This window comes from Pundamilia nyererei, unplaced genomic scaffold (assembly GCF_000239375.1).
Source record: "Pundamilia nyererei isolate P.nyererei 1_Seehausen unplaced genomic scaffold, PunNye1.0 scaffold00145, whole genome shotgun sequence".
Taxonomy (NCBI): domain Eukaryota; kingdom Metazoa; phylum Chordata; class Actinopteri; order Cichliformes; family Cichlidae; genus Pundamilia; species Pundamilia nyererei.
Window position 1 is genome coordinate 366155 of NW_005187546.1, and position 12044 is coordinate 378198.

At 42.8% G+C, this 12044-nt stretch overlaps 1 protein-coding gene across 1 annotated transcript; it reads right to left on the minus strand.

Moving 5' to 3' along the window:
* Positions 1-1490: 1490 nt before the first annotated feature.
* On the minus strand, positions 1491-8249 carry LOC102204327 (fascin-like). The gene is made up of 5 exons (XM_005744533.2): positions 7114-8249; positions 4179-4335; positions 3936-4057; positions 3515-3685; positions 1491-2758 (listed from the first exon to the last, which is right to left on the minus strand). Exons 1-5 carry the CDS (start codon positions 7934-7936, stop codon positions 2553-2555), a joined length of 1479 nt encoding a protein of 492 aa, XP_005744590.1. The 5' UTR covers positions 7937-8249; the 3' UTR covers positions 1491-2552.
* Positions 8250-12044: the final 3795 nt, after the last annotated feature.

Sequence of the window (12044 nt, forward strand, 5' to 3'; positions counted from 1 at the left end):
ACGCAGAGACCCTGCAGTGAAAGATGAAGGATGATCGTTCGTCTGCTTTTGCGTGTATTCAAACACGTAAGTTTTGCACCCATTATAGCGTTTGAGAGTTGAGATTTGGTCTGCAGAAGATAGAAAGTGGAGTAGGTTACCTCCTTCTTGAGCTCGGCTGCCTTTCTCCTCTACCGTTTTGGCTCAGTGCACTCTCAGGGGGATGTGATGCAGGCTCTGTCTTCCTTCTCCCACACACAACAGCATTTGCTAAATAGCCTCATCAGAACAAGATGGTTGGAGGAAAAAATCTATGAAAAGAATAATAATGTAGGTCCACCTTCTTTTCTGTTTAGGTGTAACATGAAGAAACATGTGACCCAAATGCTGAGCTCAGTTGTTGCACAGATAGATCAGCTGAGCCCTGTTATTGATCCATATGCACAATTTAATAACAATAAAAACAGCATTATTAAGTATTATCAGGTTTATCTTTTTCACTATGTGCATTTTGTTCAAGCTGTCATCTCTCGACTCGAGCTGTTCAGTTTTAAAGTTACATCTATCAAGCGGATTCCTGTAAAGGGGCAGGATGACTTCTTGCTCCCAGAGTAGCTATCTTACCTAATCATGTGATCTGCAATATTGCTCTCACTTCCTTTTTCGGACTTGTTTTTATGGGATCAATTCAGTTATATTACGGGCAAGAGGCTGTACTTTGAGCATGCTCAAAATTAAATTGTAAGCACACTACCATTTTGCAGCAGCAGAGCCAAGGGGTGGCCATATACACCTTATAGAATGTCTTGTCACTGCACACAATCATCATGATTGGAATATGACTGAAATGATCCTATAAAAACCAGAACAAGGAAGTGAGTGATTAGGCAAGACAGCTGCTCTGGCAGCAAGAAATCGCAGGTGCATTAATAACACTGAATAACTTACAAGTTATTGTAAGCACATTGTAAGAACTTTGGATTGAAAGGTCGTCAGGCAGTGAGGAAGCGTGTGGTTTCACACATCACATCCAGTTTAAATAACTCTGAAAAGTGATTTCTGCCCAAGGCTTCATAAGGAGATATCACTAACCCTTTCATCAAGGTTCACCACTTATAACTTTTATACTGTCCCTGTTTCTACAGTTATTGTTCCCATCAATCCTCTTCCGCTTATCCTTATCAGGGTCACACACAACCAACAATTTAAACTGCCATTAAAGAATTTAGTGTTGCATTGAAAAAGTTATTATAGGAGTTCTCATGGTGTAGTCCTGCCCAAACAAGCAAGGAATAAAGATATTTTGGCCTACATGAGTTTGCCCCACATAAAATAAACGAATGTCATATCAGTTTCTGTAACACTCTAATTGGCTGTAGATGGAAGCAGATGAACATGTAGATGGAAGTTAGTGTGAATCTTTAGAAATAATCCCTCAAACCCACAAATGCCCTCTCTTTGTGGAGCTAACCCTTTCAAGTAAAATCAACCAAGAGAAAAACAAGACGATCCACTGTTGAGAAGGTAAACTTTATTGGACTTTTCACTTGATTGAAATGTACGAGCATGAAAGGGAAAAGACAGAGTACTCTATGAAAGGCACAGCCAGAGAGATGACTCCACCATTGTGTTTACACACCAGCAGCAGCAGCAGCAGCACACAATCCAAGGCGGGCACTTCATCACCACAAACATGTGCTTTTAACGTAGTTCAAAAAGGACGCTGTAATATTGTGCTCATTTTTGGGCGCTGTGTTAGAACAGCTGGAATTAATGCATTTTTATTTATATGCATTTGTGTGCGTTTGAGTGCGTTGTGTGTCATTATTGTGCTAAGGCGACTCCTTCACTCGGTGAGTGAGTTTCGAAGCTCCTTTCAAACTGTTTTTATTTTATTCACCAAGAGTGTACAGGCAAAAAAAGACACATCTGCCAGCCCCTGGCTCTGTGTTTCCCATGGTTGCTATGGTTTCAATAATTGAGTGACAAAAAAAGAGCAGTATTTACAGCAGACGCGTGTAAATCAGTAACATTCCTTCATCTGATGAGCATTGTGCGTTACACTTTGAACGAGAATAGGAGATGTAAGCAGCGTATAGAGGCAGCAGGACAATTAGCAGGAGAAGGTTAGATACTGCGAGTTATGGGTTATAGTATTCAACACGTTCATTTACACCAGTAGTTACCACAGATAGGCACAACTTATAACAATAACTGTCCTGACGGTTATCAGGTACGGCATGTGTAAAGTTTAACTGGGAGTGAAACAAATACTGTGCAATCACACTACAATGCATTCAGTTAACAGCAAGTCGTTGTAAATCCAAGCCTCCAGTACAAAGACCAGTAAGATGAGATCATTACTGAGAAATTTTTAAAAAACAACAAAAACAAAACACCTTTAGCACTTTGGTTCCTCTCGTCAGCGTCATTTTTCCGCCACCCATCCAGACAAATTCAGAACTGCGCACACGCACACAGGCACGCACACATATGCAAAAGAAAGAAAGAACTGCTACCTACACTAACTACCTCTAGTTTGAAGCATAGTGGAGAAGTCCAGCTGTGCTTTCTCAATATTCCCAGAGGGTGGCGCTCTCCAGGGAGTCTGCACTCGCCTTGAGCCCTCCAGCGTGATCCCCTTTGAGATACTTCCCCCTCAGAGTACGAATGGCCATCTTGTTGAGGTCACAGAACTCGAGCAGGAACTGGACAGGCGATGAGTCGCCGCACACAATGGCTGTGCCATCTCCAAAACACCAGTACTTCCCCTGGGAGTCTGGACAAACAACACACTTAATGAGGCTCGGCAGACACACAGTACACATATATAAGTATATCAATTTTATCAATTTAGTTTAGGAATTCAAGGAAAAGATATTTGACATCATTTTATTTAAATGTTTAAAATACTTTGGGATCAGAATTTGCTGGCCAACAATACAATACAAGATGAAAAATAATGCATCATACTGGCTCCCTGTCAAGCCTGAGTATGATGGTTCAAATGGGAGATGGCCCCGGGTGAGTGATCCATACAGCTATAATGGCTTTCCCATTAGATGCTTAAATATTGACTTTCCCTTAAGCAGGGTGGGGTTGAAGAGGGTTGGGTTGTGGAGAACACTATTTTAAACACCATGGCAAACATCACCACATTCATTAGAAAATCAAATCAAAGCCACGAGACAAGAAAATAGAAGCATTGTTTATTGAACGATCTGAATGTGATACAGGCTCTTTTGCTACAGAGGTTTCAGTCAGCTTCTTTGTCTCATTCTAGCACAACTGCTGTGTTGTGTAGGTAGCTTCAGTTATATTAAGTATATCTTTGACAAAACACTAAATATAACTGCACATTTCTTGTTATCCACATTAGACCCGGCTCCCTGGAAAGTATTCAAATGCATTAACTAGTCTCACATAAGTCACGTTCTGTGACTTCTAGTAAGAAAAAAACAGTATGACCTGCCAAAACGACACATTGCATCTAAGTGACACACAATTTTATTGTTCTATTCAAACAGTTACCCACCTTTGAAGGAGTAAGCACCATTGTGGAACTCCAGCTGAAAAACATCGTAGGATGCTCGGTTGGAGTCTAGGGTTGCCGTTCCAGCTTTTCGAGCCCCGATGAACCCGTGCTCCCCGCGGAGGACGATGATTGGACGGTTGATGAGCTTCATCAGGAACTGTTCGGCCTCCCCTGAAGTGAAAAAAGATTAAGGTTGGACCAAACTACTCTGTGGCTTGTTTCATAAAAGCACCTTACGCGGGTATATGGGGGCATTAGAGGACGTGGCATAGGTAACTCGAACATCTGCGCAGGCACCATCAATGCTGAACCATAACATCTTTTTTTCACACATATCACATTTAATATGTTGATGTGATGTGCATCAAAGCTTGTTTTTGGTCAAAACGTTGTATTTGGGAATGTAAGGAGCATGGCTGACCTGCGCTGTCAATGGTAGCAGCCAGCTGCCCGTTCTTCTTAGCAGTCACATACTTGCCATTGGCTGCACGGATACACACACGGCCGTCACGCCACTCCAATTCAAAGTAACTATTGGCAGACCTGAAACACACCCACACAATAAACAAGCCAGTTATTCCACTGAATGTTGGTTATGCATGAAATAAAATGGGTGTTAACCAACATTCAACATTATATGGTGTGTGCGTATGTGTGTTGTTACTTGGTGGAGGCAGTGCACTGCAGTCCTCCGGTAGCTGTGAGTGTCCAGTATTTTCCAGCAGCGGTCCTGAAAGCACACTTCCTGTCCTCACGGCTCATCTCCAGCTGAAAGACTTCCTGGTCCCCTTCCTCATCCTGATTGGCTGACAAATCCATGCCTAGAAAAGTGGGGCAGACTGCTGTCAGCTTTCCTTCTTGTCTCTGGATGTCTGAAACTTTCAAGCCCTTAAATTTATGAACTTTCTCCCGAGAGACTCTTAAAGCCAGAGGATGTCTCAAACTCACAAAGATCTGGGCCTTACTGCACCCATTCAGTGGATTCACCAGTCCTGAATGGGACTAGATAAAAGAAGAAGAAGTAGATGTGGTCATGTGAGCAGAGTAACGATAAAGTAGAAAGTTTTTCCTCATCATTAAATGTTTCATTGATCAGTTAGAATTCTAATGTGTCGAGAACATCTCTGCTTATGATCCATTTGTCAGCCTGCTGACTCAAAACACGTACACTCCAACTATATGCTAAAGATTTGAAACTCAAAAGCAAACCATTCAAATCAAGTGCTGTGTAAAAAGAAATGTGTGTGTTACATAGCCATATGTTAACACGCCTTGATCCAGAGCTGATCCAGTCAGCTGTTCCATGCAGAATCGTCTGCTGCTGATCAGGGGGATGACCACTGAGTTGGAGCCATGTTTGAGGTCAAATGACAAGTGCCCCTTAAATGTTCCCCACTTTAAGCTGTAATTCGTTTCACTTCATCTGCAAGGGGAAATAGCTACTTGAGTTCACCCCCGATCTGCTGTTTTTTTCTCCCTTTTTCTTTGTTTTTTACTGGACAACTATATTAAAGTGAATTAATTGTTTTAAAAAAGGCAGCCATCTGCAAATATAGGCTCTGAGACTAAAACCAAAACAATGAGCTAAATTGTAGAGCTGAAAAATAATTGTGAGTTCATCAAAACAAGAAAGGGTTCACCCATAAATCAAATCATGAATTAAATACATGTGCTGTAATGATATTTGTCTAAGCTTTTTTGGTGTGAGTTGCCAGTTTTGCAGATATAAGCGGTTTTCCTACAATATAATGGAACTAAATGGCACATAAAATTGCCAAAAATGCATTTTAAAAATTCAACTGCAATGTATTTTACATAAATCATGACATGGTTGCTCAGAACAAATCCACCAACTTTGTAATGAACAATTACATGAAGGGACTGGTATTCCACCATATCCCTCCATAGAAGGAATCGTGATCTTACATATGAGGAGATGTTAGTGAGACCGTGATCAGATTTAATGTATTTGGATATTAAGTTTAAACCAAGCATGAAAATGGAGAAGAGATGTGATTCAAGTAACAGTTTACAGAGAAGATAAATTACAGAGAAACAGCAGTTCTCTAGGCAAAAATGCCTTGTTGATGTCAGAGTTCAGAGAAGAATGGTCAGACTGCTTCAAGCTGATAGGACAGCAACAGGAAGGCAACCTCTGGACTGTACAGCATAGAAGATCTCACTGAGTGCCAGTCTTGTCATCTAAGAACAGGAAACTGACGCTACAATTTACAGAAGCTTACCAAACCTGGACAACAAAAGACTGGAAAAAGCTTTTCTTACTCTGTTGAGTTTCAATTTCTGCTGCAACATTTGGATAATTGGTTCAGGATTTGATATAAACAACATGAAAACATGGATCCATTTTACTGTATATTACTGGCTCAGGCTGGTGGTGTAATGGTGTGGTGGATATTTTCTTGTCATACAACCGGTACATGGAAACAAATTCACTGTACTCAAATAGCCTCCACAGTCACCAGATCTCAATCCAGTAGAGCACCTTTGGGATGTGGTGAAATGGCAGAGCCCCATCATCTCTGCAACCCACATCGAGACAACATATTTTGAATACCAGAAGAAGAAACGTGTTAATATGTTTGAATATGAATTTAGCGCGAGTTTAACACATCTATTGATAGGGAAAATGGTTCCAGACAAAGAGCAAAAAGATTTGACCAGTAGATTTCTTACAAAGACACGAAACTGGACTCAGCCTCGCATTACATAAAACCAGTCCACCTTGGAAGAGTTGAGAGAGTAAAAATGTCTCTGTCCTCATTACTGACACCCAAGCTGCCAGTTAACAAAATGCTTGTGCAATGCCCATATTGAGCCCACTGAACCATTAGTGGTTTGTACAAATGCAGCAGCACTGTTATTTCTTTAACAAAGAAAGGAAATTGTGATGAATTATAAGTCCAAGTCCCCTGGTCCTGCTTTCCATCAGCCTTTCAATTATGGTCACAATTTAGGTCACAAGTCACTGCCTTACATACACTGACCTCATTCAAGCAAACCATCCTCTATTTCCCTTGGTATGCTCTCTGTCTGTCTCACACTCACTCACACACAGATAAATCCCCGCTAATGTTGTGCACAGAATCAATTAGAGACCGGGAGGCAACGAGACAATGAGGTTGCATGTGGGATAAAGACCTGTGTAAGGCACACCTCGCTCTTTGTGGCCCGCGTTCTCTGCCTCTCCACCATTTTCCCATTGTCTCCAAAGCAAATCTGCCCTCGTTTTCTGTCTGTTCTGAGATAAAGAACGATGCACAGCTGCAGACTGAAGCTGACCCCGGGCCAGCAACCACAGAGCAGGGGTAGAATTACTGCAGGAAAAATGTTAAACTGGCAGGGACTGCCCCCCGCCCCCCAACAACTACAAAAAAAAAGCGGAGGGGAGGGGGGCGATAATGAAAAACACATGGTGTGGGAGGAAAATGAGCTAAAGGGGGTCTCTAATTCTGCTCTACTTTTTCATGCAGACACGCAACAGCTGCCTCCTGCTGTGTCCAGCTATGCGGTGACCTCACGGTGAAACTGCATTTCTTTTACTTGGTGTCTCTTGGGTCAGTGCAGCTGTACAGCCTCACCTTGCCTTGTGGAGACGTTTCTCTCGTTGCCTGCAGTCAGCACGATCTGCGCGTGGCTGCGCTCCAGGCCGAACTGTTCATCCTTTCCCACCCGGGTGCTCCTCCCAGACTTCATAGTGCCGGTGGGGCCTACGGGGGCCAGGTAGCGACCGTTACAGTCGCGGAATGCCACTTTCCCGGAGTGGAACTCGAGCATGTAGCCGGTATCCTTGTCCGTTGCGGTGGACAGGTTGCCGTCGTTGCGCAAAAACCGGTTGTCAGAAGTCTCGAGGTGGTAGCGCTGATCGCGGTACACCAGGGTCACAAGCGAGTCGACCCCCCAGGGGACATCCCGATCTATTGACACCTCCTGCCGGGCGCTCAGGTGGGCGAAGCGCTTGCGGGCGAAGCTGTAGAGGTTGACCTGCGGGTGCACGGCCAGGTGCATGCTCCATCTCTCCGCCGGCGAGGCGGTCTGCGCAAAGCAGGTGATCCGGTCCTCGCTGCCGCCGAGGAAGCGGCCGTAGGGCTCGGACTGCAACGACCACCGCCCGTCCTCGTGCACCGTTATGACGAAGCGGCAGTCCCGCTCGCGCGTCTCGCTGTCCGCGGTAACGTTGCCGTCTTTGTCCGTGGCGAGGTAGCGGCCCAGGTGTGACAGGAGGAACACGGCGTTGTCGTCTTCCCCTGTCTGCTCCAGGGTCCACGTCTGCTTCTTCTTCAGGCTGCTGGCCGAGGCGTTGATTTTGAAGCCGAATGTTTCCGCAGTCAGATACTTGCCCTCGCTGTTGATGAGGCCCAGAGGGATCTGCAGCAGGTCCCCGTCGGCGCCGTTTGAGGACATGATTGCAGCTTGACAAGAGGAGCAAAGAAAGGAGATGCTGGTCTTATAGAGAGGGATAGACAGACGGACAGAACGAGGGAGAGAGACTGTGGGGGTGTTTGAAGGAGAGAGAGAGCTGCTGCTGATGGTGCTGATGGTGATCAGTGTCCCCTAACTGGGTAAAAATCCGGACTGGCTCGCTGGAGCTGCAGGAGTTGCAAGCTTGTGAGTTTTTTTTTCTTTTTTCAAGGCAGTACACGCCCCAGATACAGGCAGAGGAGCTGGAGGGAGATGACTGCAATTTTGACAAACCACTCCACCCCTGCACTGATCTTCACATAGCCCCACACATATAACCAGTATCATCCACACCATCAGCACTAACTTTTCCATTGCGCCTGGAGAACTCTGTGGATTCACCACCTAACAGAATTGGTATGTTTGCGCTGGAAAGAGGCAGAAAAAGGCCATTTTCTGACAATGTCAGCATACAGAAGGCCATGTGCTGGGATCTCTTATGAGTCAAATGTCCCCTCTGAATCTGATGTGGGGTAGTTTGTAGTTTAATGTTCTCTTCCCCCTGTAGTTTTCACAAAATCTGTGCTGAAAAGAAAATTACCAAACAAAAGCTACTGAGTGTTGGTGTGGAACAATGCAAACATTGTTTTTTCACACATGAACATCGGAGAGATCAGAGACGAAAGTGCGAATTTACTCAGTTGTTTCCCTTCATTGAAATTCCACCCATTTTCCATCCTGTAGTCTGATCAGCCCTTCCGTCCTTCTCCCCCGTGCTTTGTCATAACTCCTGTCTACACATCCACCTATACTCTGAGAGAGAAAGAGAGAGAGAACGGCGGGTGCTTATCCTTTCCTCACGCCCACAACCCCAGGAGAGCTTTCTAAGGTATAAAAAGCTCCATGAGAAGCTAAACGAAGCTTTTCTCTTTTCTTCTTCTTTTCTTTTCCAGTAGTTGAACATATAATTGATTATGGTAATGGTGTTTTGATTTTGTACCGCAAAGTTATCTTCCTCACAGAGCAAGCCAGTGAAGTTTTCTCACAGCAGCTTTGCCTGTGTAGAGCTAAAAACCTTAATTCCTAATGTAATTTGAGGATGTAGTTGAAAGACGGGATAGTTCATGAACAGTTCACTTTGTATGCATACATTTTCAGTTACTTGGTTTTAATTTAGGGAGATTAGTGGCTTGCAAATTTGCTGCATGAAAAATTGGTGTGCTGCTGCGTCAGTAACCTGATAAAAATCAGGAAAATCTTTGACATCTTTTCACTTTAAGCTTTTGATCTTTGATAACTGTAAAACAAACGGAGGTTTTTGATTGTTATCTGGTCAAGATGAGCATTTTGATCACACTACTTTTGCATCCCATGCTTGGATCTTTATTTATCATTAGTTATGGCTTATATAGATAAAATAATTAGATAATTGGTTATAAATCGCTAAAACGAGTAGCACGATATACCCAAAACAAAGAGAAGGGGTAGCAAGAGAGGAAAGCCCCACCAACAACATTGTCCAATGAAATGAACATGTAGGATAAGCAAACCATGAAAAGTACGCATTTTATATGAGCTTGTGCATATAGTTTGAAGCGGGAGGTTGTGCAGGACATGAAACCTGTGCTGGGACACAGCCTGCAAAGTTAGTGCGGAGGTGGGATATCTGGGGGAGAGGATATCTTACAGCTGGGACTACATCGCCCCCATCTGGCTTTTTGGAGAAAAGCAGCAAGGACAAGAATCTCGGAAAGAAAAAAAAGCAAATTCATCAAGTTAAGGAGAGTCTGGATGTTTTTCATTACCTAACAGTAAAGTCCTTGAGTCTTGGTAATGAACACTGAGTTGTGTATACTTTTGAAGTATAATGCCTGGTTGCCTGTATTTTAGATAGCTCGTGGTGAGAAAGTGTAATGAAGTATAACTCAGCTTGCTCAAATGATACAGTATTTACTACTCAAGTAATGTGAATGCTTCACGGGGCTTACAGTGCTGCGTTCACCCCCTTCCCATTTAATCACGTGTCAGATCATCAAACAAATGTTAATATCAGAAAACGATAATCAAGATTAACACAATATTTTATAATTATTATTGAATTTTTTAAAGAGAAAATGAACCAAACCTACTTGCCCCTATTAAATCATGAATGACCGGGGTTAAATTTCAATTCCACTAGCCAGAGCCCGGCCTGATTACTGGCGGAAGCACTGAATCAAGTTAAATGACAAAATGAAATAGACTAAAAGATCTCATAAAACAACAGCTGAGAAGCAAAATGATTGACAACTATCAGTCTAGATGGTGCTACAAAGGTACAATTACATCATTCACAGGCAGAAAGGTTGTCTATCAGGGAGTTTTCCTTTCATCCCTTTATCTGGATAAAAACAGAAATTCTCTCTTGAGAAGGAGAGACTCCAAAGGGGAACTTTGATATTTAAGATCATTGTTTGAGGACACCGGGCATCATGGTGGTCCAGTGGTTAGGACTCTTGCTTCAAAGCAAGAAGTTGCTGGGTTTGAATTCATCTCACTGGTAGGGGTCGTTTCTGTTTGGATGGTTTCCCCTGATAATCTAGTTTTCTCCCACAGTCCAATGGTAAATTGGACCATACCTGTCTAGAATATATCCCCTTTGCCCTGTGACAGCGGGGATAGGGTCCAGCTTTAGTAGGTGTTGACCAAAATGAAAAGACATCGTGGATGGTTTGTGGGAAGTCTTTATTTTATTATAAACTATGTGATGAAGTCAAGTTAATCAGCAGACATCTGCCCCTCCCTGAGCCTGGTTCTGCCGGAGGTCTCTTCCTGTTAAAGGGGAAGAAACCACTGTTGCCACGTTCATGTTCAAAGTGAGTCATCTGATTGTTTTCTCTGTATCATTGTGTTATTGTATTTTTTTGTATTATTGCAGGGTATCTACCTTTCAATATAAAATGCCTTACAATGACTGCTGTTGCGTTTTTCTGTTACATAAATAAAATTGAAATGAATTTTAATTATACCATTATCATCTCTGTGTATATGAGCAAAATAGGTGACTGGTTTTATTCTAAAGATACAGACTGGTGAAGCTCTCTAAGAAAAAAGGGACAGCTGTACGATTAAATGGGTTACAATGACTTTGCTCTCCCTGAACAAAAATATGCTGGTCTGCCTGGTTGTGTGGCGCTGGGGGTCCAGCACCTGTGTAAACAGTATGAGAAAATGATACAGGAACATGGCCACTCAGCTCGCTGCAGAGTTTGCAGCAAAGAGGAGAATTTGAGGAATGACAAAACTCAACTCCTGACAGTGGACATACAAAAGAGAAAGATTTGATCAGGTTTTTTTCAATTCAGGCAAATATTCTGAACAAACCAAACTTACTCAGCATCAGAGAGGCTGATACATGTTTGATGTTAGGACAACACCCCTGTGTCTTCTTATAAGGCAATAGGACTATTAGGTTCTGTCAGTTATTCTTTGAACTTCTCTTATTAGTTTTTCTGACTTTTTCAAACTGAGCTCAAAGGTTACTTTTACATCCTCATCCCCTTGACTCATGCTATATGGAACCAAGAATGGGTTCAAACAACTGGACTTCAGAATGGTCATATCTGGGCAACTGAATGGCTTTGCAAAGTGATAATAGAAATCGATAATAATGCTATATTGGATATCTCAAGATTTTTAGATCGTAAAGGATTAAAAACATTGTTACTCTTTAGTTTTAAAACGCACGTGAAGGTTTTGCGCCTTTGTATAGCCACTATGATGTATTACAGCGGTGTAAGCTGTAATGCACAAGTAAAAACTAACACACTTCCATCTGTTAATCATCTGTTTTGTAAATTATGGAGGTTTTTTTGGTCCACCCCAGATAGGATCAAATTGGGCTGTATGTGTCCCACGGACCTGAATGATTCTGGGAAGAAGAACCCACTTTCAGCCCCTCCTTGTAGCACCACTCCGAGAGCAGCGGGCAAAACACTACCTGGGCTGTGCTCTATCAAGGTAAACAGAGCTAACGGGTACAACCGGCCAATATTTTCAAAATAAGTTTCTTGTTTAAAGAAATGCGTTGCCCTTCGCTTGAAATCGAAGCGTAGTTTGCCAACTTAAAACA

Bases quoted from the DNA above. Each gene is read 5' to 3' on its own strand.
- LOC102204327 (XM_005744533.2), bottom strand. From the start codon at position 7,936: ATGTCCTCAAACGGCGCCGACGGGGACCTGCTGCAGATCCCTCTGGGC. The intron at 4,336-7,113 runs GTGAGGCTGTAC...CCACTTTTCTAG, and splicing joins AAACGTCTCCACAAGGCAAG to GCATGGATTTGTCAGCCAAT. The intron at 3,686-3,935 runs GTCAGCCATGCT...TTTTCACTTCAG, and splicing joins TGCTACCATTGACAGCGCAG to GGGAGGCCGAACAGTTCCTG.